General features: G+C 37.9%; 1 protein-coding gene across 1 annotated transcript in view; it reads right to left on the bottom strand.

Moving 5' to 3' along the window:
* CPE (carboxypeptidase E) overlaps positions 1 to 23,568 on the bottom strand; it is a 122,274-nt gene extending 98,706 nt beyond the window's left edge. The window contains exon 1 of the mRNA XM_008000209.3: positions 22,989 to 23,568. Coding sequence (XP_007998400.1) covers positions 22,989 to 23,295 — 307 coding nt within the window. The 5' untranslated portion in view covers positions 23,296 to 23,568. The remainder of the gene's footprint in view (positions 1 to 22,988) is intronic.
* Positions 23,569 to 25,194: the final 1,626 nt, after the last annotated feature.

Raw genomic sequence — 25,194 nt, 5'->3', positions numbered from 1 at the left:
ACAAGGTGTCATGTAACACGCCAGAATCTCTAGAAACACCAACATCCTTTAAGACTGAATTATGCATCTCAATAAGTCTATGTAACTATAAGAATAATATAGGTTATAAATGGGACCAGTCATTTACAAAATTCATTCAAAGATCTGAAGAGGTAAATGATCATCTAAGCAAATACTGAGAGAATCAGGCTGAAAATGTTGGCCACTATTATTATTAGCACATTTTCCTTCTCTTTCACAAATAAAAATCGTACAAAACAGTAGTGGCTTCTTGATCCACAAAGAAGCGTTATTACATCTTTATTAAATCTATCTTTTGATGGAAATATTTTATAACCTTCTCAAGAAAGAACTGACATAAAAATAAAATAATCTGTCCATTTATCACCTTTCCCTAATTAGCCTTTCCTCTTCATTCCATTGTCACCACACTCTTCCAGGTCCTTATCAAATTACGCCAGTATTACTCTATCAGCCTTTTGCCCAGGCTCCCAGCCCCTACTTTGAAAACATCTGGCTTAATATTAAAATAACTAATTTTACTACAACACCACTTTCCACAGAATCATTCTACGCTTACAAGACTGCAGAAGCCCTGTAACCCACCATTGTGTCTAAATTCCTCTGTCCAGCTTTCAGGGCCTCATATATTATGGTATCACCCAATCTTTCCAAAAGTATTTCATGTTCCCCCGCACATAAACCCTCCTCCACTCAGGAAGGCAGATGTTCCACAAGACAAGAAATAATGGGAGGAGAATATGGTTTGGGAAATAATAATACTTTCTGTTATTCATTAAGTGTATGTTGTGTGCCATGAATTGTGCCTAGCACATTACATGTGCTATTTCATTTTACCCACACATAAACCTTACGTGACAGGTTTCATGATTTTACGGAGTGGAAGCTGAGCCACACGGAGACTTTCTTCTTTAAGGCCGTTAAGCTATTAAATGGCAGAGCCGGCAGCCTTATGTCTCACTCCAGTGCTCAAGTTCTTGTCCACATGTTGAGCAGCACTTATAATAAAGGTGTATTAGGCAGGTGGATGTGCAAATCTGAAGCTCAGTGGGAGAAACAAGAGTTATATTTTTCCATCACTGGCTTCTAGGTAACTGCACCTGTTGTTATGAGTGAGCTTGTCTACAGAAAAGGTGTGTAACGAAGAGAAGAAACCAAGAACAGAACTCTAAACAATGGCACCACTTTCAGGGTGGACAGAAGAGAAGGCCCCAGAAAAGACTGAGAAGGTGTCAGGAGAACCAGAAGAGCTATCCAGTACAAATCAAAAGTGGGGTTTCAAGTCACAATAAAGGGGAGTAGTCAGCTGTATAAAGAAAAAAAAATCAAATAAGGTCAAGTAAGATAAAGATTGAAAACTGCTCATTAGAACTGGTGGTGAAGAGCTGGGATAACTCATAACTTATTATCCAAACCAGGACAGTTTTGAGGGTGAAAGAGGGCTCTATTAACAAATACCACAGCAACACTGAATATGGTGGAAACCAAGACATAAGGTCACCCTATTAAGAAGTCAGTAGTGGCCCTTTGTGAGAACCATATGAAGAGAGTCATGCAGTGACTGCCACAATGATGTGAGTTCAGGAATGAATGTGTGTTGAAAATAGCATGTAATCTTTCAAAAAACTTAGTTTATTCCTTCTTTACTCCCACTGCTTCACTTGACTAGCCTTTAGAAAAAGAAAGGCTTGGTGTGATGAATGGGTGAGAGAAAAGGTGAGTGTTAGAGGTGAAACTGCCCTTCACTTACTCCTTATCCATTTGTTTGACTTCTTCCTCTTGACTCTACTGAAACTACTTCCCCAAATGTCCCCAATGACTTCCAACCAGTGCTGGGAGTGAGTGACCTTTACTGTATCCTCTGCTTCATTAACTTCCACAGCATTTGGCATCGTCATATGCCCCCAGTCCTATCTTGAGACTACAGCTCTGAATCATACCCACTGTCTCTCTTTCTCTGACTACATCTCTCTGCTCTCTTTTGCTCATTTAATCTTAAAAATGTTGGTGTGTTCTAAGTTTCGGCCTGATACACTTTCTCTCCATCTCTCTGCTCTCTTCTTGCTCATTTAATCTTAAAAATGTTGGTGTGTTCTAAGTTTCTGCCTGATACACTTTCTCTCCTTTGTCTATTCTCCCTCCCTCAGTTATCTCATCCATAATCACCGTTTTCACCCTCACCAGTCATGCAAATGACACCTAAATCTTTTTCTCTGTCCTCAAATTCTGCAATGAAATGATTTTCATTTCAAACTGATGACCATATATCGCTCTCCAGGTAGTGGGGCCACAACACCTCCCTAAATATGTCAAAAGCATATAATATCTTTTTCTTAAATTAGCAGCTCACAAATGGTCTATTTCTATTAACTCCTGAAAAAATGAAGTCTAAATCCTCAGCCTAGCATTTAAGGATATTCATGATATGACCAAAAGACTACTTGTAAAGATTTTGCTTCCTCTACATGTACAGCAAGGTCTAAGCACAAAGTGCTCTGTTATTATCCTCTGAACATTACCTTGGAACCCACTCTTAGAGAGGCTGGGATTATAACACCAATGAATGCTACTGTTTCTCCTAGAATTCTCTTCTCTCCTCTACACTGGTCAAGATTAAGCTAATCAGAAATCTTGGTGAGCATCCTTATTAAATGTGTCCTCCATTCTTCAGTCTCAAATTTTGCTTTGTATTACTCTTAAGGTACTTGTCATTTTCTGTCTTATCATAACATGTGCATGTGTCTTATCCTCCCTAGTATATTGGGAACTCCTTTAAAAGAGGATATGTGACCAGGCACAGTGGTTCATGCCTGTAATCCAGAACTTTGGGAGGCCAAGGCGTGTGGATCACCTGAGGTCAAGAGTTCGAGACCAGCCTAGCCAATATGGTGAAACCCCGTCTCTACTAAAAATACAAAAATTAGCTGGGTGTGGTGGCATGCACCTGTAACCCCAGCTACTCAGGAGGCTGAGGCAGGGGAATCGCTTGAACTTGGGAGGCGGAGGTTGCAGTGAACTGGGATCGTGCCACTGTACTCCAGCCTGGGTGAAAGAGTGAGACTCTTTCTCAAAACAAAAAACAAAAAAAAAAAAAAAAGAGAGTATGTCTTTTCACAGATGTACAACAGGTATTTACTGTTTAGAATCGATAGTTATAATTAGTAGAATAGATGCATTTGACATCTTAATACATCTTACTTGAAAATCCATTATTTTAATCACCCTCAAAAGTAAAAGAAAAACTGACAGCTATTTATGCTCTGATATATTAAACATCCTCAGTAGTCATTATTTTAAAACTATATCTCTGGTTTATGAACATATAATTTGACAGAACAGTTTATCAAGTCGATTAATTTTTAGGCACATCAAGATTAATATGATCATTTAGTAGAGTATATTTAGGCAATTAAATTTTTATAATATAAGTAAGTACAACAGCAAAACCCTTTAATGCCTACTGTCAAAGCCTAGAATTGTGAATTAATTGATTATAATAGGTTGTGATTTGAAGTGGAACTTCTTAGTCATTGATTGATTAAACTAAGTAATGCCTGCAAAACCTATTTTTAACACCTCAGTGTATATCACCTGCTGTTCTTTGTTTAACACAACTGTACCTTTAAATACAGCTAATGCCAGATGGTCTCCTCAATAAAAAAAACAGCAGGAGGCAACATATTAATGCCACTCAACAAGCAAGTCTGCAGACAGCCAGCCAATGAAATCAGTCTTCAGTTGCTAAGCCGTTCTGTCACCATGGCAACACCTACTTCAGAAAAAATATTGGATTTTCAAGTCAAGTGAGCCACCCACCTTAAAATTCCAGATCCTCCAAGCTATGATCACCAGATACTTTAGTTAAAATAACTGCTTAGATTTTTTCCATTGACCTAAAATCAGGGCTATCTTGAAAAGCCATTTGCCTTTCCATTTTTAAATGTTTATTTACTCTCAGTTTCTAACTTTCCGAATTTTCTAGATAAACATACTCCATTTAAATGTGTGTGTAGGCATATGTATACACATGCACATTTGTATTCATGTACCTATATGTATATATGTATTTATACACATATATACATATATGTATATATTGTGTTATACAATATATATACATATATGTATATATGTTTATAAATGCACCTGTAGGCGAATAGTCCTAAATATAAATACAAATCTTAACGTTTCAGAAAATTGTCACTGGTACATGCTCTTATCAATCTTAGTAAAAAAAAATTGCATCTGATGTAAATAAGCAATTAATAAAATAAGTTTATGTATTAATTAGAATAATTAATTAATTGAGATCAGAATAATATTCTTTTTGCTACCAGCCTCTAAATTATTTAGTTATTAAATTATTAAAACCTTAGTGGGGGGTTGTTATTTTTTTTTTGAGAAATGGGGACTTGCTGTGTCACTCAGGCTATGTACAGTAGTGCAATCATAGCCCACTGTAGCCTCCAACTCCTGGGCTCAAGCAATCCTCCTACCTCAGCCTCTGGAGGAGCCAGGACTATAGGCATGCACCACCATGCCCAGCTAATTTTTCTTTTCTTTTTTTTTTTTTTTTTTCTGGTAGAGATGGGCTCTTGCTATGTCACCCAGACTGGTCTCAAACTTCTGGCCTCAAGCAATCCTCCCACGCTGGCCTCCAAAAGTGCTGAAATTTCAAGCATGAGCCACTATGCCTGGCCAAAAGCTTGCTTTTAATACAGCTCCATTTTTAAGTGGAAATGATTATTTGTCCTATAAAAGGGAGATAATCCTGTTTTATCTGATGAAGATGCAGAGAATCTAAAATAATATTTGGAAATACACTGTATAATCAAGATACGATGGTAGAAAGGATGCTTACTTTGAAAGCATGGAAAGAGTATCTAAGAACATGGCTGCAGCTTCCACTCAAGTCACACGGTAAGAAGGAACATTTCCCCAAAAAAGGGAAAAGAGGAGCTAATATCAGAAGGGAGGAAGACAAAATAAACAGGTGTCTAATATACGGAATTGTGTATTTATTTAAGAATGTAGCTATATATACATACATATTCTAACCTTGGTTTTGCCACTTACAAACCTGTGATGTTAAACAAATCACTTAATCTCTCTGGGCCTCAGTTTCCTAATTTACAGAATGGGGATAATTATAGTACCAAGCCCACAAGGGATATGTGGGCAAGCTGTGCCTTTAAACATCACTTGGCATATATCAAGCATTATTTAAGTGTGAGCAATAATATAAACTAAGTTCATATTCTCTTCACCACATTTAAACATTTTTTCTTAGCCTTTCTATTTCATCTTTAAGCTTTATTTTCTAACTTTCTCTGTGTTTTGATGCTTTTTGTTTTCAGTTGGCTTCACTTTCTTATTTTTATTTTAATTTTTATTATTTGTGGAGACAAGGTCTCATTCTATCACCCAGGCTGGAGTTCAGTGATGTGATCACCAGTCACTGCAGCCTCAACCTCCTGGGCTCAAGCCACCCTCCCACCTCAGCCTCCTGAGTAGCTGGGACTACCGGAGCATACCACTACACCTGGCTAATATTTTGTAATTTTTTTTCTTTTTTCTTTTTTTTTTTTTCGTGGAGACAGGGTTTCACCATGTTGCTCAGGCTGGTCTCAAGTGAGTCTGAGTGGTCTCAAACTCCCCAGCTCAAGTGATTGTCCTGCCTCAGCCTCCCAAAGTGCTGGGATTACAGGTGTGAGCCACCACACCCAGCCTTCTTCTTTAATCTTAAATATTATATTTCTGTCTATTTTATTATTTTTAATAATCTCCTTTTTTTTTTTTTTTTTTTTTGAGACAGAGTGTGGCTCTGTTGCTCAGGCTGGAGTTCAGTGGCACAATCTCATCTCACTGCAACCTCCACCTCCCGGGTTCAAGCGATTCTCCTGCCTCAGCCTCCAGAGTAGCTGGGATTACAGGTGCCCACCATCACACCCTGCTAATTTTTGTATTTTAGTAGAGATGGGGTTTCGCCATGTTAGCCAGGTTGGTCTCAGACTTCTGGTCTTGAGGTCCTGGTCTCAAGTGATCTGCCTGCCTTGGCCTTCCAAAGTGCTGGGATTACAGGTGTGAGCCACCATGACCAGCCTATCTTAACTTCTTACCTGATATTTCCAACATTTGATGGCTCACTTCTTTAGATCTATCTCAAAGTCAAGTTGTGGGAGTTACACAGAGACAGAGAGAGCACGGAGGGTCATACCAACAGAGGGTCATACCAACAGTCGTTACAGCGCCCAGTAAATTCCCTAGCCCTAGTGAAAGATGACTCCAGGAACGAATTCAGGAATATGATATAACATATCTCCCAGGGACCACAGACCTCATTGTGCGAAGAGCAAATCTGATTATCTAAAAAGTATTTTTAAATGGAAACTTTGCTCTATTTTAGATTTCAAAACACACATACCTTTTTTCCTTTCGAGGAGGGAGAAAAAAAAAAGAGGGTAAAGCAAATGAAACTTCTTTAGGGCAACTCCTTTTTGTGACAGAAAAAAAGTTGCAGTGGTCTTAGAATAACTGATTGGATGAAAGGCAATCTAGTTTTTGTTTACTTAAGAGAAGGGAGAACTCCTCTTAATATCAGGATTAGCCCAGTCCATACAGGTGAGATTAGGTTCACAAACCTTTCATGACAAGTGTTTTGGAGGTTTTTTTGTAATTCTACTTCTGAAATGCTTTGGGCGTCTACGTGTTATGCGTGTGCCCAGTGAGCACTCTCTGAGGGTTAAGAATCATTTCCCAACCATCCTGTACAATTCTCTACATGTGCATTATCATGTAATACCTTTGAACTACACATAATGCACGGAATTTATGATTTCAAGTTCGATCCTATGCAATTTAATTTCTAAGCAGAATACATATTTAACAGAAGGCAAGAAAGGAGATGAAATGTGGTTCACAATTTTTTCATCATAATCCATTTATATAAGATAACTTGGAAAAGAATCCTTAAGTCATTTTTATTAGTCTGTCAAAGAAATGGCTGCTAATAAAACTGCCCAATCAAATCATTACCAGTACTGTATATTGACCCTTGGCATAGGTAGAACTTTCTTTCCATCCTTTCTTCCTAATCTCTTACTTAACTAGGCTCTGGACTTCCACTCTCATTAACACCCAAAGGTTAGCTCTATGCACAGGTCAAGTGTCAAATGGAGAATTAAAGCAATTGTCTGAATAATTCAGACTTAATACTTTCGCCAGAAATATTATTATAATCAAAATAAATTTCACCCCAAATTAACCATGAAATTATCTCCAGTCTTTTCATTGCATTATTAGCCCATTTCCTGCTAATATGAGAACACACCCTTTCACACAAACATCAGCCAGAAGACTTTGGAATATTTTGCTTGCTAATATCCTGACTATAAACTACCATCAGAATTCATCAACTAATCATTTTGGTAGAGTTTCTCATAGGACAAAAATCAAAACAAAAAAACGTCATTCACACATATATCATATGTTCTTAAATTCAGTAATGCATACCACTCTTTTCTGTCCAATCATTTAAGGAGGCTCTTCATTCCAGATACAGTTCCTCTATATATTTCTTTTTAATAAAGGCCGTTCATTAAACACACAATACATTATCAATGACTCTTATTTTAATATGTTTCATAAAACTTTCACAAATATGGAAATAAAGTCCTTTGAGAAATTGTGTGATGATTGTGGGTTTGGAAAACATTCTCAACAAATGTGTGATCCCCTTCAGCACAAATAACATTTTTCACATTAAAAAAAAATTTTTAATAGGGGCAGAGTCTTGCTATTTTGCCCAGGCTGGTCTCAAACTACTGGGCCCAAGCAATTCTGCCCTCTCAATCACATTAAAATTTAATGCAGACACATGAACAGATCAACACGAGTGTGATTTTTTAGAAGGAAACCTCACCCAGTTTTAGTTATTTATATCATTCAGCCTCAACGTCCAGCGACACAACACATGATTCATTCTGCGTGGTGCACATAACCGAGGGTTGCCCTTGCACACCACAGCACCCTTCCCAGAGGCCCACTCCCAATTACCATATTCTCTTAGGACCAGGATTCCTAAATGTCAGTCATGTGGGAGATGTCAGCCTTAAATTCAAAAAATTACTTGAATCTATTCGCAGAAGCACTGTGGTATAGTAGGTATCTGATCTTTGCTAATAAGTTTTCATAATTGTATTGTAACTTATATGGAACGGTCCTTCCTGGGGCCATCTTGGATTTTACCACTCCCTAACTCAAAGCAAGATTAAGCACTTCATCCCATCTCCCAAAGTAATTTACTCCACGAATCATTATGGAGCACTGTAGATCTGCTGATGTCCCCATCCGTTATTTCTGTTTCCCCAAAGTTTCTCTTGAGCCACCAGCCCTTAAGTCTTTCTCTTCTCTCTCTCTGACTCTCTACACACCCTCTGAATATGTCCCTCTCCTTCTTATCCAGCTTAGGTCCTCAGCCTTCCTGAAGGCCCAGCCCTCCAAAAAGTTTATCAGAGCAGTCTTCCAACAAAAGCTTGTTTCTTCCTAGAGAGTGGATTCTACTGCCAAGAAAAATAACATTTTCTGTATGTACTTACAGTGTGCTGGAATGATTTATTCAATGCTTTCCTGATTTTTTGCCACCCTAGGCCCTGTTCATCCACCTCCGGCACACCCATACCCATTTACAGCACACAGGTCAAGAAGCTCTGCTCTAAGGATTTGAAAACATACTGATAAGTTACATTCCAGTAACGCCCTCACAGACTTCAGTTCACATAAGCAGCTCATGACCTTCCATGTCCAATAAGAAATAGTTATGTTTATTTCTCCATCCGTGGACATTGCTATGGGAAATGATTTAAGAAGAGTGTCCAACTGTGTATCAGAAAATGAGTTCCAAGCCTCCTGGGCTTCAGAACGTTGGGCAGGTTGTTTAATCTCTCTCTGAAGCTCAACTTAATCATCTATAAAATGAGAGTGCTCCTTCTAGCTAGGAAAAAACTATAATTGTAATGTTTCACAATTCTATGGAACACTAATGAAGATTGGGTTTAACATCAGGAGTAATTCAAAATAAATTTACCCTAATCAAAAACCTATAATTGGAAAAATTAGTTAAATACTAAATATTTCTGCAAAGTGAATTTCTCTCCCAAAAGCATCTGACAAACTGCATGATCATTATTCAAGTGTTAGACAAATGCAGCTGGATGAATGCTCTAAAACAGCTGCCAAAGCATGGAGAAAATCTATGGGCTGAATTCTCCTTCAATAACTCAGACGGCATTGCTTTTTTTGTTCTTGTTCTTATTTTTGTGGGTTTTTACAAAACATAGTTTTTGAATTACATAGTCAAAACAGAACACTAATTGAGCTATACTTAATTGCTGGAAATTAGCCTAACAAGATCAAAATTACATAGCATCTTTATACTCCATGGCTTACTAGAGAGAGCTCAATAATAGCTACCTAGGGAGGAAAAGTATCAGTAATCAATTGTTGCTAAGTACAGTATAATCTACTATATGCTTAATATACTTCTACTTATATACTATATAACTGTATTATATGTTTGTTTATATGTATTATTTATATACGTGATATATTATAACAGACTATATATGTGCCAGATAATTATGTTCCATTAACATGCAAAATTTTCACCTAAAGAAAATTTTCATTTTAGAGAACGCAATTTTGGGGGTGTTGTCCTTTGAGGCTGATTTCCCTCATTAAGACATTAAAACTATTTAGGATGGAGCTTATACTAGGTTAAGCTCTATTATATTATATATAAATATAAAATATTTATAATATTTCATTATCTATTTATAATACTGTAATAGTATAATATTTATACTATAGTAATGGAATAATGGAATATAAATATAATATATAAGTATAAGCTCCATTATAATATATACATATGTAATATATTTCATATAATATATACATATATTATAAATATATATTGTAAATATATAATTTTATATTGTAAATATATGATATATTACATATTTTATATAATATATAATACAGTGTATATAATATATCATATATTTACTATATATTATACATTGTATTATATATACATACTATAATATGTAATATATATAAATATATATTGTATACTTATATATACACTATATATTAGTATATATAATATTATATATTAGTGTATATATACTATATATTAGTATATATAATTAGCATATATACTAGTATATGGAATAATGGTATATATACTTAGTATACTAAGTATATATACTGTATTTATTAGTATATTAGTATATGCTACATCCCAAATAGTTTTACCATCTTGATGAGGGAAATCAGCCCCAAAGGAGAGCACCGCCAAAACTGCATTCTCTAAACAAAACTGCATTCTCTAAACAAAAATTTTCTGTAGATGAAAATTTCACATGTTAATGGAACATAATTATCTGGCACAATGTATCTTGAATGCTTATATATCACCACATTCAGAACAATGAAGAAAAAGACACAAGAAGTGTGAACGATTTACTAGCTTAGAATAAAGTCCTCTCTTTGTCTTTCCATATCTTATGCATCTTTTAAGTCCTGCTCAAATCCCCACCTCCTTCTGAAAGCCCTCCATTGCAGACGACTCTCTTATAACTCCCTGAAGAATTAGAGTCAATACCTTCATACCAAGTACTTGGTGAAATGCTGTTGTTTCTTGCTCCCTTTTGAAATATCTCTTCAATTTGCAGAATGTCACTCATATAGGAGGCATTTAGTTATTACTGTTAAATAAGTACAGTTGTGCTACAAATATAATAACACATAAAAAAATGAAAGATGCAGTATTTCGTTTACAGCACTCTACTACTCAGAGTTTGATTTCCAAATGTGACCTGGTTTGAAAGCATTTCTACCTGGAATTTCCAAATGCCTGGTGAATGAATGTCTTTATTTTTTCTCGGTGACCTGTCCAATTAGGATGATTTATACTGCAGGTTGTTAGTAGGGCCTTTTTGATAATAAAGCATTCTTACTACCTTGGTCTGAGGGGCTGAGAACATTATGGAAAATGTAACGTATTCCATGAATGAGAGCCTTCTTGGCCTTTTGGAAATGTTGGCAGAGGTATGAATGTTTTCCTTATACTACTGTCTTTATGGAGTCCATGAATGCGTTACCTTTGTCCAGTGAATTTTTGAAAAAATATTAACAAGTCTCAATCTTCTGTACATTCCTTTAAGAAACGCATTCTCATTGATTCACTTTCCCCGTACACAGAGGTCACAGAATTATAGTATCCAATGAATGCAGCTTCAATGTTAAAATAGTAACAGCAAAGAGAATAAGAATTTTAAAACTTTTCAGGAAAAATACCTCGTACTGAATTGATGTCCCTGAAAATTAGGTGTAATTTTTTAAGATACAGTTTGTGCAAATTGAAATAGACTCAAAGGAGAAGGGAAAATGTTTGTTAAAATAGCTCTCCCATCTATCCAGTAATCTGAATCTCCTATTTAAAAAAAGCATACTCAGAAGTCTAGAAACAATAGAAAAGGATCTCAAAAACATTAAAAATATCACATAGTTCATGTTTTTCACTGCTGGAGAGAAATCTAGAGTTGTCCTCAACAGACAACCTAACAATTTAGACACACGAGTAAAATGAATATACTCTTTTAATGAAGTTTCTCATGTTCACTCCATAGTTAACTAGTGGAGACGAAATTAGAAATTGAAATAGGTTTGACAAGTACAGTAAAAATGTGTGTTACTCATACATATGAAAATATAAAAACGCTACTAATCCCAATGCTACACTGACCAGTGGAATACTGAAACTAACCTGTTATGGACATTGGGGAGACCATTCTAAGTATTTAATAACATTCAACCTAGAGGTTATTCTAATTTGAAGAAGGCCAATTTGAGGAAAGCTTATAGAATTCTTCCTATGCATTAACACATAGAAGCATTTTTATCAGGTATTTTGCACATGTTCAACACCTCTAAAGTTTTCTGCAGCTCATGCATTTGGAATCAAGCAATGGCAGCAAAAATTCTTCCAGAGGAGGAAGCCTCCCTATTTTAAGTACTGAGTTTGACCCATTGTATGGAGAAATTAATGTTAAATGCAAGAACAGAATGAGGACCCGCATCTCACTGAGGAGATTGAAGGCAACACAGAACCAGGGCTCAATACAGAAAAAACCAGAACAAGAAACACGACCAGCCTAGGATGGAACATTAACATAAGACCCAGTTGGTGACAAAATATACATGCCAAGCACTGTGGATACAATAATTAATCTGCCAAAGATAGCCACCTCTCCTCAAGGTCACGGTTCTAGAAGGAAGGCAGAATTATGTATTGATATAACTATTTGCCTTGCAGGTTGAGAAGCAGGTGTGCTTGCATGCATGTTAATGGTTTGGCAAAGTGTGTATAACTAGATCTAACATGTGTGTCATTCATTCTGAAGTGTTCACTCACTCATCACTTTCAACAACACATTGAGAACCTACTATAGACCTGACAGATGCAGCAGATGGTCCACGCTGAAATGTGCGGTCACTATCTTGATTCCAGAAGACAGACAAGTTTGAAAATGTCTCCTTAAGAAAATGAGAAGACATTTCACTTTATAATTTGGCAACTGTGAAAACTAAGCTCTGACATTATAAAATATGTCCTAAATCTAAATGAAATTATAATTTTCACTAGATGTTTGGACTTCTTCATTTATTATGTTAGTGCATTTAATAATATTTATTTGCCAAATACTTTTACAGAGTTTAATTTATAAATGGCCATTAAGTCACCTCAACCTTCTAACAGTTTTAGCATGTTTGGCTATGAAATTATTTCTCAAGGACTGTTCTCCAGGGAGAAAGACAACTCCAGCACAAGCAATACTTTAAGCCATGAAGTTGTAACCTATCTCAGAAGGTATCTGGTTAGCATTCTGTTGAAAGCAAAGGCAAAGTCAGCCCAACTGTTTAAAAACCCAAAGAACAACAATAGCCCAAGAAAAGTTCCAGAAAAAAAAATTATTCAGAAATGATATTTTTACAAGAACCAACCACTCAGATTAAAGAAAAAACTCTCAATTCCTGAAAATAGCTATGAGTAGAAGTAAAAACAAGAAAAACAAGGGCTATTGTATAGATAGGAGTGAAGTCTATAAATATAAATAGTTAAACCAATTTGAAATTTAAAGCAAAGATGACTTCTACATTCACAATTATCTTGCCATCATCAAACCCTAGATAAAACCTATATGTCTAGATAGTATTTTAGTCTATTTAGCTACATAGTATCATTCATTATATATCTATGTAATAGTATTCACATGAGATTTATCTACATATATATTGTTATGGCTTTAGCATTTTCCCAAAACTGAATTTGACTCTTGAGAAAATACATGCAGCAGCTGATTTCTCTTTGTGTGAGCTGTATAAAGGTCTTGTTGATTTTGTGGAGTTAATGCAGTTTCCAAAAGTGCATTAACTTAATTCCCCTGATGCTGGTTATGTTGAAAATCTGGCTTAACATTTACTGAGTTCCCACAATGAATAAGACTGGCTTCCTCTAGTAAACTTAAAGAAAAAAAATCTGTACTGAACAATGTCAAGATCTGAGACAAGTAAAAATGTTTGAGTAGGACTGTTGTACTTTAAAATCAGATGTCCAGCACTGCACCTAAAACATAAAAAGAACAAAAAGTATTGCATTTTGCAAATGTCTTTAACATTTTCAATAGTTTCCGCTACAGATATTGCCTTTGTGTTTGCTACATTAAGAATAGAATAGAGAAGCCTTCAACCCCTGCATCATATGCAGCAGGCATTTTGCAGAATCAAGTCATGTATCCACTGGTTAGACAGCATGCAGTAAAAGCTCGATGTGCGTGAAAGAGTGAATCCAAAGCAAAAAATGAAATAGCACATTTCAAGAAATACAATGGCGTTGCCTCAAAGGGTGACCAGCAGGTAAAGTAAAATGGCATGGACATAGTAGGTGTTCATTAAATACTCCCTAAATTACATTAAAATTATTAGTTCTATTTAAAAAGGCCTATATTTTCATCTCGGAAAGTTAATTTCAGTGTGGAATGACACACAGTAATATTTTACAATAGTTATGAAGAAAGGTTATTTTAGAAATTACCACTTGGCTAAAAAAAGAAAAGGAAAAAGGGTATTCAGGACATGGGTCAGGAAGGTGACAATACAATCTTTATACTGAAGTTTCACTATGCTAAACTCAAGGCTAAAAGTTGTGATTTGTGCACGTTTTGAGCAGAGTTCTAGAAATAAACTATTTCTTGGAGAAACATTGCACAATGGTAGTGAATAGCAGCTGCATAGTGAAGGAAAGATTTTATGATTTTAAATACTTTCTCCTATATAAGAAGAGAAATTGGATAGGTCCAATCAGTCAGCATCACTTTGGGATCTGAACATATAAGGAGTTACCTGCATTGAGCAAATAAATGCGATAATTACTGTTCCTTCCAATTACCTTGACATACATAACTACCGCAAGAAATTTTGGGGGGCCAGGAGCAGTGGCTCATGCCTGTAATCCCAGGACTTTGGGAGGCCAGGGTGGGCAGATCACCTGAGGTCGGAAGTTCAAGACCAGCCTGACCAACATGGAGGTTTTTCGTTTTTTGTTTTTTGTTTTGAAAGAGTCTCGCTTGTCACCCAGGCTGGAGTACAGTGGTGCGATCTCAGCTCACCACAACCTCCACCTCCAGGTTCAAGCGATTCTCCTGTCTCAGCCTCCTGAGTAGCTGGGATTACAGGCATGCGCCACCACAGCTGGCTAATTTTTGTATTTTTAGTAGAGACGGGGTTTCACCATATTGGTCAGGCTGGTCTCGAACTCCCGACCTCGTGATCCTCCTGCCTTGGCCTCCCAAAGTGCTTGGATCACAGGTGTGAGACACCACGCCCAGCCAGCAAGAGGTTTCTTAGTAACCTGAATTTAAAAGTTATATTCAGGCTTATTTAGAAAATAAACAATTTGCATCCATTTTTAAAATAATCAGCCTTTGTTTGAAATGAAATGTCTTCAAATGAGGGGATTTTTTTTATTATAGAACTATGATGTTTAGCAATGAGGTTGATAGTAAATAGATTTCTGTAGAAAACAAAATATTTACCAGTAGTGGAAAGTTGTTCCATGGTGTATTATCATAAGTAATTCATTTATCTTTAAGAGCCATCTCTTTAATACTCCACATGTGCCACCCTACCCTTCAAAGATTACTCATCTGGGGACAGTTAAAGAGGTGAGTAAAACATTTGAAAATCATAAAAGACACTAGTAACACGAACAGGCTCTTCTCTTGGGCCGTGTTTTATTAGAAAGAGCTGGCAGTTAGATCACCTACAAAACACCGTACCCTGAATGTTCAAAGAAAGAGAAACCTTCACAGAGCAATGGATTCATGGCAATCCCAGTAATTAATGAGAAGGGAAGAAAAGGGCAAATTTAAATATGTTTCAAATTTAAGTTCATTTGAACCATCAACTAGCTCGGATAAACCTCCTCCTCTTGGCATTTCAGAGTGCACAATTTGAATACCATTTCACGAGTAAAAGGAAAATGAAAACCTGGAGATGCCTATCTTCTGTGTTAAAAACAAGCACACAGTTCTTAGTTTGCAACACTCGGGTCTCATGCAGAGTTTTTAAAGGTCAAAATTTTACTAAATCGATGCTTACCAATTATCTTTAAAATGTTTATTTAACACTTAAAAAGCAGTTTAACTTTCTAAAATGTCTGAAGACTCTTCTCTTCCAAAAGGAAGAGAGCCCCTTACTAGTCCAGTTACATGAGACAACAAACACAGCAAGTTCAGCACTGAAACTTGAAAAGACATGTTATTCACGTTGGTGTATTTCTCCATTATGCAAAACTGGATTCAGCGCACACAAAAAATAAGCATATGCAAAAGAGAAGTACCATTTCTATCCTTTCTTGTTATCACACTTCTGGCATGCTAATGTGCATGATGTCAACATCGACCAACATGGCTTTGTTTTATGATATGCATTTTTGCCTATTTGAGAAACTTCATTTATTCAAAAATATTCACTGAGTGGCCACTATGTCCCAAGCGTAATACTAGACACTTGGGATTAAAATATGTATATATAAACAAAATACAATCCCAGAGCACAAGAAGCTACAGGAGCTATAGGAGCTTCTTGTAGTCCGGGATTGTATTTTGTCTATATATTTATCCCATGTAGACCAACAATGGAAAATGCCATAATGAGGTAATAATAATTGTTGCCACATATTGAATTAAGAACTTTATATTTACCAACTCATTTAATCATGACGTTATTGTCGTTTCATAGGTGATGAATTTGGGAGGTAGAGAGAAGTTAATGTACTTGCCCAGGGACACTCAGCTAAAAATAAGAAGCCTCGGGATTTGAGCTCAAGTCCCCTGACATCAAAGTCCACACTGTAATTCTTTACATGACAGCTCTCCAAAGAAAAATAGAAGCATAAAGAAAGAGCCCCAGTAGGGGCAAGAGAGTTAGGGAGCCGGGAGAAAGGAGGTTTCAAAGAGCTTTTGCTTCTGCTGAGACTGTAAAAGACTAAGTTAGTCAGGACCTGAGCAGTTTCATCATAAATTCTTTAGGAAAATAAGTCAGATTGCCAATGAAAATGTTGATATTGCCCTAGATTTATTTGGCTACCTAAAGAAACAACCTTAAAGACACACTCAAATACTGTCGCACACTTTGTTCCTATTGAGTGACGCTTGCTTGATTCAAGCTTGCTTATCGTTCATCATCATGTCAAACTGAAGAAAAGCAAGAATGTCCCACATTTTAAAATTGATAAAAGGCAAACAGGCAGGGTGTAGTGGCTCACACCTGTAGTCTCAGCTATTCAGGAGGGTGAGAAGGGACACACCTTGAGCCCTAAAGTTGAAGGCTGCAATGAGCCATGATCGTGCCACTTCACTCCAGCCTGGGTGACACAGCAAGACTCCATCTCAAAAAAAAAAAAGCAAACATTTGTACACAAAAAACCGTGAGAAGAGGGAAAAAGTCCTTCAGGGCTATCAACTAGGCCTGTGCAACAGCATCCTAACAGGAAAGCATGCGGCAGGATTGGTGGAGGCAGATCTCACATGGCAACGCAGCCAAGAGTGCCTACTCTAAATGACTGTAAAGAGGATGGAGCACAGTTTCCAGACCAACTGAAAGTAAAAAAAGAATATTTACAAATTAGCGTTTCTTCTTCATAACTAGATGTAAGCAGCTCCATGAAATGTGTTTCTATATACTACACTACTTTGGCCTCACAGCGATCCTGTGAGTTCTGAGTTCTTAACCTATTCCCATTTCATACACAAGGAAAAGAGGTGAACAAAAGTTAAAAGCATGAAGCTATTTAACAATAAAAGAATTGTGAGGTATTTGTGTAACTTTAATCATTTTCATCAAAATGATTTGTCCTTTTCAGCTCCATAAGACAGGGAGAGAAAAAAGCAAACAAACAAAATTATTTCTCCTCTGCCTCATTGCCTCAGAATCATGCTCTGATTCTAAGCATAACTTAAAAGCCTACTCTACATAAACCACTATACTAGCTGTTTATGGAGGAAAAAAATGGAAAACATATGTTCCCTACCCCTGAAGAGCTCCCTGTATGAGGCCCTCTGCTGAAGAATTGCCAAATGAATCATTTTTTTCTCTGTTCTACATCCAGTCTCATGTGACAAATGAATCTTTAACACTATGATAAAGAATGATAATGGGCTAATGCTGTGTTTCTCATGCTAGTGTAACACTAGTTCCAAGATAGGCTGCCTTTTTTATTGTTGCTGTCGTTGTTGTTGTCGTCGTTGTTGTTGTCGTTGTTGTTGTTGTCGTTGTTGTTATTTTGTTTCTGAGATAGGGTCTCGTTCTGTCGCCCAGGCTGGAGTGCAGTGGTATGATCATGGCTAACTGTAACCTCAAACTCCTGGGCTCAGTCACCCTCCCAAGGCTCCCAAGTAGCTGGGACTACAGGCAAATGCCACCATGCCCAGCTAATTCTATTTTTTTTGTGGAGACAGGATCTCATGATGTTGCCTAGGCAGAACTCGAACTCCTAGCCTTAAGCATTCCTCCCACCTCAACCAGGTGTGAGCCACCATACCAGACCTCCTTTTTTTACCAAAAAAAAAAAAAAAAAAGAAGAAGCAGGAGAGAAGGAAATCCCATGGTAAAAGGCTGGGAAATCTTATATAGTACGCATCTACCTTGGAGATTTGAAACATACATTAGCCTATTAAGAGCTCTGTTAAGTCTTTCAATAAACAAACCTGCTTATCTTTGTTTACATAATACCTATCCAACCATGCTGAATATATGTTCTATGAAATACACTTTGAGAAAAGCTGGGTTAATGTGTCACCCCTTACAAGAGCTATTTCGTATTTCTTAACATTTAGAAATAGGATTTCACCCTTATGGCAAGCCGGTAAGGGAGTTACTAGCAAATGAGTCATCTGCCACCTCTCAAATCCGTTGTCATAGAAAGCTGCCTCTTTTGTCTGAGCCAAGGCTATCATGTAGGGGCAAGCCCAACTTGCCTTCTCTTCCATTAACCAATCACAAGTCAATCAAGAACATCACTTCTGGCAAAAGCTGTGTTGACTCACTCAGATCTAAAAATAACTCTTGACCATGTGTGGTAGGTCTAGATTCTTCTCTAGGATCTAACATGTATCTTCACGAATTTTAAGGTGTTATTTAGTTGTAATCATTTGCCACTAATACATACTAATCTGCTATAAAGAGAGGCCAGACAAATCATAAAAACCCCCACTTCTCTTTTTCAAGTTGTGTGGAAACTTTGCCAGCATTAAACGTTCCATCACAATATTTGGCAGATGCATACTGGCATTTATACACTTTAAATTTTAACAGATTCAGAGAGGAATACGTCCAAAATAATCATTCCAGCCTTTGAGAAAGAAAATCCTGCTCTAAAGAATGTTTTTGAGATAGCCTTTTAGATATAAATCAGATTTACTTCCCAAAAGCAATCTTGAACTACATGTAAAAGAAATAGTGTTTTAAGCAAATTAATCTTAACTCATGTTTAACTCTGGGTGGAGTGGTCTGGGAACACAGAATCCATTACTTAGACTTAAGTTAACAAAGGTTTCTTTTATGAGTACTGTATTTCGATGATGGATATATATGCCTGGGAAAGCATATGTTTGGGTTTGAATACATGAGTCCTTAAGCACGGAAATAAGAAAAAATTATAAAATATAAGTAAAACGAAAGAAAAAATGGGAAAATGACCATGCCTAGCAGGTATGATATCTAATGGGGACATATCTGAGCACTTAGAATCAGCCCCTAGCCTAGTCTAAGCTCATTCTTCATCCCAGTTCCAAATGGGCCACAAACACTAACTCCCAGTGTAGAGGAAATCCATCTGGGGTCCAGACTTAACAATGTCTGAGGAGATGAGACCAATGACAGGACCATTTGGCCCGATTCTGCTCATTGAAATCGGCTGCTACTCGCCAACCTCTTTCAACAGATTCTTGCAGACCTCGGAAGTGATACAAAATGATGACTGAGATCCAACATTCACCTGGTCAGCAATCAAGCTGGTTCCTAAGATGTCATCACAGAATAGGTTTGGCTATTCCTCGATGACCAATTCAAAATGCAATTTGCTTTGCCATTTGATGAATTCAAATGTGGAACATCTTGCAAAGAGAGCCATTTTCAGAAGATAAGCTCAACTACACCCCATGTCCTGTACTAAGCATGTATAAAGATCACTTCTTTCTGCTCAGGAAGAGAGCTAATTGTATCAACAAACATTTCTGTCCAAAAACTGCTAGTCTAACTAAGTAAACGTCTAGCTTGCCGATTCCACCACAAGAAAGGGCTTTATGTGGGTATTGTGTTTTATTTCGTTGGAGTTCTTCTGTTATGTTTTATTTTGTTGGAGTTCTTCTGTTACGACAACTAAATCCTTAGAAATCCACTATTTTTTTTTTAATGTTCAGAAAAAGAATCTAGATTAAGAAAACTTATCAACAAATCTGACACCTCTCTTGCTGGAAAATAAAACGAACGTGAGCCACTTCACCTCAAAATTTCAGTCAAGTAAACACATTTGTTAAATTCAATATTATTTCCTAAAGCTGAATCAGAAATGTTATTTCAAACCAAAAAATAAGGTTCTTAAAAGGTGAAAATAGTTAAGGCAGTTGGCCCTTTTTCAAAAGCAGGGGTCCTAGTGAAGACAGATATCTATACCAGCTATTTTGGAATTTGTCAATGTCAATAAACTGTACAGTTCCTGTCTTTTGTCATCCATTCTTCAATAATCCAGTTTCCCTGACCTGTTGACCCTACTGTCTTTTTCTCCAGTCCTCCTAAAGCCAATCTTGCAGCCTCACATACCTTTATGCTGTTCTTCAACCTTCCAATTCTCTATTCCCCTCAGGGCAAGGGACTATCTTCTGTGTTATCTTCTATGGGCTGTGCAGAGGCACAACTCATAGAGGCCTGGTCCACCTTGAGTACACAGGTGCTCAAAAAAAAAAAAGAACACCGAATGAACCTACTTGTACCTCAGAATAAGTATAATATTCCTTTTTACTTCTTAAAATAGTTTAATCTAAAAGAAACTGAAAGGCCATCTAAAAATGGTGAACATTTTCCTTTATCCACATTTACCTGAAGTTAATTCACACAAGCACCATCAAACTTGTACACTGATCAGATCTCTACATTTACTAGTTTCCTGAAGATTTCTAATCTATATGACCCTCATAAAAGGTGATGGAGGGGGATATCACCCTTGTAGTTTTGTTAGCGTTGGTTTATAACAGTTTATTTCTACTTTTAAAAATACAAGGGACATAGACATTTTGTATTCTATTAGTAATACCGTAGACTTAGAGTCTCCTTCATTTAAAAAGGAATTGTAAAGTACATATTGTACAACACTTCCAAGTTTGTCTCTGTGAGAGGAATTCAATCAATGTATTTTGTATGTATGAGGAATAAAACATTTTATTTTAATTCACTGTGTTATGCAGCTATTGATGGATTCATTTTTTCCATACTGCATATTCAGTATTTTTCCATAATGTAGATTATTTCATAATGTAGATACAAGCCCGCTGTGTGCCAAACATGAGCTGGGTTCTGGAGTCAGGGTCCCCACTTCACAAAGCTTGCAATCTAAAAGAAGGATTTGCAAACCTTGATGAACTATATATTCCAGATACTTAAGCAAAGGAATCATTGTTTTCATTTTCTAAAGCATATCGCATTCTAAGAGTAATACCACTTTAAAATTTTATTTCCAAATTTGAAACAACAAAAAGTTAAACATTAGCTTTCATATAATCTCTCTGAAGTAACAATGCAGAAAACTCTGGGATCAATCTACAAAATAGAGTAACAAAGGGTTTTCATTAAGAAGGCAGCAGGAGAGTCACAAATACTTACATTAGCTTTAACTGTGCCTAGGATGTCTTGGCTTTGGTTATTGGATTTAGCTGAAAATCAGTTATCACATTTAAAATTTTTCCCTATCTTCAGATAACAGTATGAAACTAAGTTTCAAAATGTCCAATCCTACATGCTGAATCCTGCCAGATAGAGTAGTTAATATTAAATGTTTTCTAGGATCTGATCTTAGAATTTTGACAGCAAACTGACACAAACCTTTTTTTCTTATATTATTTGAAGGTAAGAAATATTTCCTGAAGATTTATTCTTGATCAACCTATCTACTATACATTTGAAGATCAAAATGTCTATTGATCGCCTATTTTAATCCTTTCTCAGTTTGGTTCTTATGTATCATTATAAAACTACTCTGGCCCTTCAATGAGAATTTTTAGCCTACTTTTCTTGCTTGCTTTGTCATTAAACAAAAACTAAGCATCCCATGCTGATATCATTAGCACAGATTACTTTAGCCATACCTTGATTATCAGAAGACCAGGCCCAAATTATTTCCTAAGCAGAAACATAATGAAAAAAAGTCCCAACAACATTTTTAAATACCTCTTTATTAATACTAAATGCATCACAATTAACATAAATCAAAATGTGCTTTAACATACTCCTAGGAAAGATGAATACAGATGGTTATTTGGGAACATCAGTTGGAATAAAGACCCCATCACAAACTATTCATCTCAAATGGTTACAGCATAGAAAATAGAATACTCCTTTTCCCTTGGAAAGGCCTTGTGCAGTTTCAAAATCTGAACGTCAGTCAGAAACCACTTTTCACCCTGGTAGGAGGAGGGGGGCCGACGTGTCTGCATACACCACCACTCCAGACTGGCAATATCCCTAAGATTCCCCGATCATCCACAGCAGCGAGTCTACCTAATACTTATGCACACACAGGTAGAGATGGGTACACAGAGCCAATAAACTGGTCCTCTGGAAATTAGAGAAAAAATGATAAACGACTCGTTCTCCTTGCCTCTAAATCACTGCCTTCTGCACCTTATCTTTCTACTCATGTCAGCACGGAAGACCACCCCTCCTTGCTGGGGACTCGCAATCATTCCTTTGGTTTTCTCACACAGCAAAGTGAGAACAACCGCTGGGGTTGCGTGCGTCAGGATTTGTTTTTTCCGTATTGCTACCCCCCACCCCCGCCACCCCAGCCTCCCAAAGCCTATACTCACTAGAGGGTGGGCTAAGGTCTGGGAAGATGGGCTTGGGGTTGAGCGGATGGGACGGAAAAGCAGAAATTGGGCCCCTGGCACTCTAAGTCGGGTTCTTCTCCATTTCCAACCCTCCCTCCACTTCCCACCTTCCACCTTAGCTACCTTTTACCAAGAAGCCCCCCCGGGCCCATCCCTCCCTCCTTCCCCCACCACCAGCAGTCCCACCCTCTGTCGCCCGCCCTCCGGGATGCCCCCAAGGCTGTCAGGGGGCAGCACCCTTACCAGGCTCATGGACGCCAGGGTTGTCGGATAGCTCGATGACCAGGAGCTCCCGGCCCTCGAAGCTGCGCCCCACCGTGTAAATCCTGCTGATGGCCGTGCACTGCAGCCACACGGACACGAGTGCCTCGCGCAGCTCGGGGTAGCGGTGGTACTCGAAGGAGATGCCGTCCTCCTGCTGCAGCCGCCGGCGCCGCCTCATGCCGGCCGCGGGAGCCCCGGGCTCCTGGGCTTCGGCGCCCAGGAGCCACCCGCAGGCAGCCAGTGCCCCGCACAGAGCCAGCAGCGCGCGGCCCCCTCGCCCGGCCATCGCTGCGCTCCGCCGCCGCCGGCCGTGCCTTCCTACGCGGGCGGCCTCTTTTGTCTGCCCGGACCTGGGCTTAGCCGGCCGGCGCTGCTGGGGGCGGCGGCAAGTTCCTCACCAGCCTCCACTCGCCTCACCTTCCCGGGTTGAATGAGTGTCAGCCCGCGCACTGGGGCCACCCAGAGGAGAGGGGCGAAGCCGCGGCTCCGCGGGCTGCACTACTGGCCGCGGAGCCCAGGGGAGCTGCAGGAGAAACCACTGCGAGGAGGGGGCCGGCGGAGAGCGAGACGGGCTGGCGTGGATTTGGGAGGGCTGCTGGCGTTATTTATTGGCTCGGAACCACGTCAACAGCCAAATGGCGTCCGGGACGACGCAGGTGAAATGACAGCTAAGGTCTGGGGTTGGGGAACGTTACTGTCATTGAGACACCCATGACCCACCCACGTCACTGCGTATGGAAAAAATATTCTTGTATTGTTACTGGAGCCTTTTAAAGGGACATCTATTCCAAGCCTTCCAGTTTCCATCTTGATGCACCAAGAATTAGAGAATATTCCAGAACAAAAGGAAGTATTGGCAGCCACTTGCGATCTCCTGATGCATCTTTCATAACTGTATCAAGAGTCCAATCACAAACCCAAGGGTTGGGTTTTCATTTCTTGAAAGGTCTTGCTGGAAATCAGAACATTAAGTGCTTTGATTCAGAGATTTAAGAGAATAGAAATGCTTTCTTCCAATTTGTAGATAACTGTCCTTAATTGCATTTATGCACGTTCCTAGATTCTTCCAGAAAACAAACAGACAAAACAGATAAGGCAATGTCATGTGGCTGTGCCTGCACCAGCCCTCCTCTGTAATACTATGGGGAAAATAAAATACAACTCTGCTGATGCTTTAGACAAAGGATTTAGTTTGGCATTAAGATTAAATCCTGTTAAGAAAACTCTGATGATGACACCTCCATTCCTTTTGCAAAGCTATTGTAAAAATAAAAAATCATTTACAGTTTTAAATACCCACCCCTTAGTCGGGATTTATATTCCTGGAGCAATGTCTGGAGCAGATGTTACTCTAAAGAGGCTGCTGTTTGGAATCAGGGACAGCACAAATCTAAATAAATAAATAATCCATTGGGTATTGCAACCAAGCAGGAAAAGTGGACACCATGCGGATAATTTTTCATGTTAGGCTTTTTGTTTGTTTTTCTAAACTTGTTCATTCTTCACCTGTTTAACAGTGCGTTGCACATAATAAAAAATTTACCAGGAAAAAGAGTTAGATATTTAAGTCATTTTATTGGATAAGTAAAAGCCCAGGCATGGTTGGTGAGGTGCTGCTGGAGGGGCTGGCTTCAAACACGCCTATGGATCTTCTCTTTTTTTCTTTTCTCTTTTTTTTTTTTTTTTTTTTTTGGTGTTTTTGGGGAAAAGCTGTCACTGTAAACACATGGCACTCAAGTTCAATTGATGTGGATCCAGCCACTTTTTTTTTTTTTGTCAATGTAGGCAGAGCTAAAAATTGTATATCTTCCACTATGACCAGCCGGTGTTTGATTACATGGTCCAAAAGTTTGAAATCAAACTTATAATTATACTTCTAAAATCATGCCCAAAACAGCAACCTTGGAAGCCTAGAAAAAAAAAATTGAGTAGCTAAAACCAAATAACTTCAGAAGTAGGAGGTTAAGATTTTCATGTTAGCAATTTAGAGTAACCACACTAATTTGTGGCTAGGTGGGGCGTACTGACTAGTAACTATACACATAAACAACATGTTTTTCATTGAAGTCCTGTGTTGTTCCTTTGCTGTCTCTTTGAACAAAGGATATGCTTTCTATTTTCTACAAAATAAAAAATTTTGGAATGAAAACTTGGTCTGAATTTCTGGGCTATTTTAGGTGTAGGT

The sequence above is a fragment of the Chlorocebus sabaeus genome, chromosome 7 (assembly GCF_047675955.1).
Source record: "Chlorocebus sabaeus isolate Y175 chromosome 7, mChlSab1.0.hap1, whole genome shotgun sequence".
NCBI classification, from domain to species: Eukaryota; Metazoa; Chordata; class Mammalia; order Primates; family Cercopithecidae; genus Chlorocebus; species Chlorocebus sabaeus.
The sequence above is the reverse complement of the archived record's forward strand: the minus strand, read 5'-3'. Positions and strand labels throughout refer to the sequence as shown.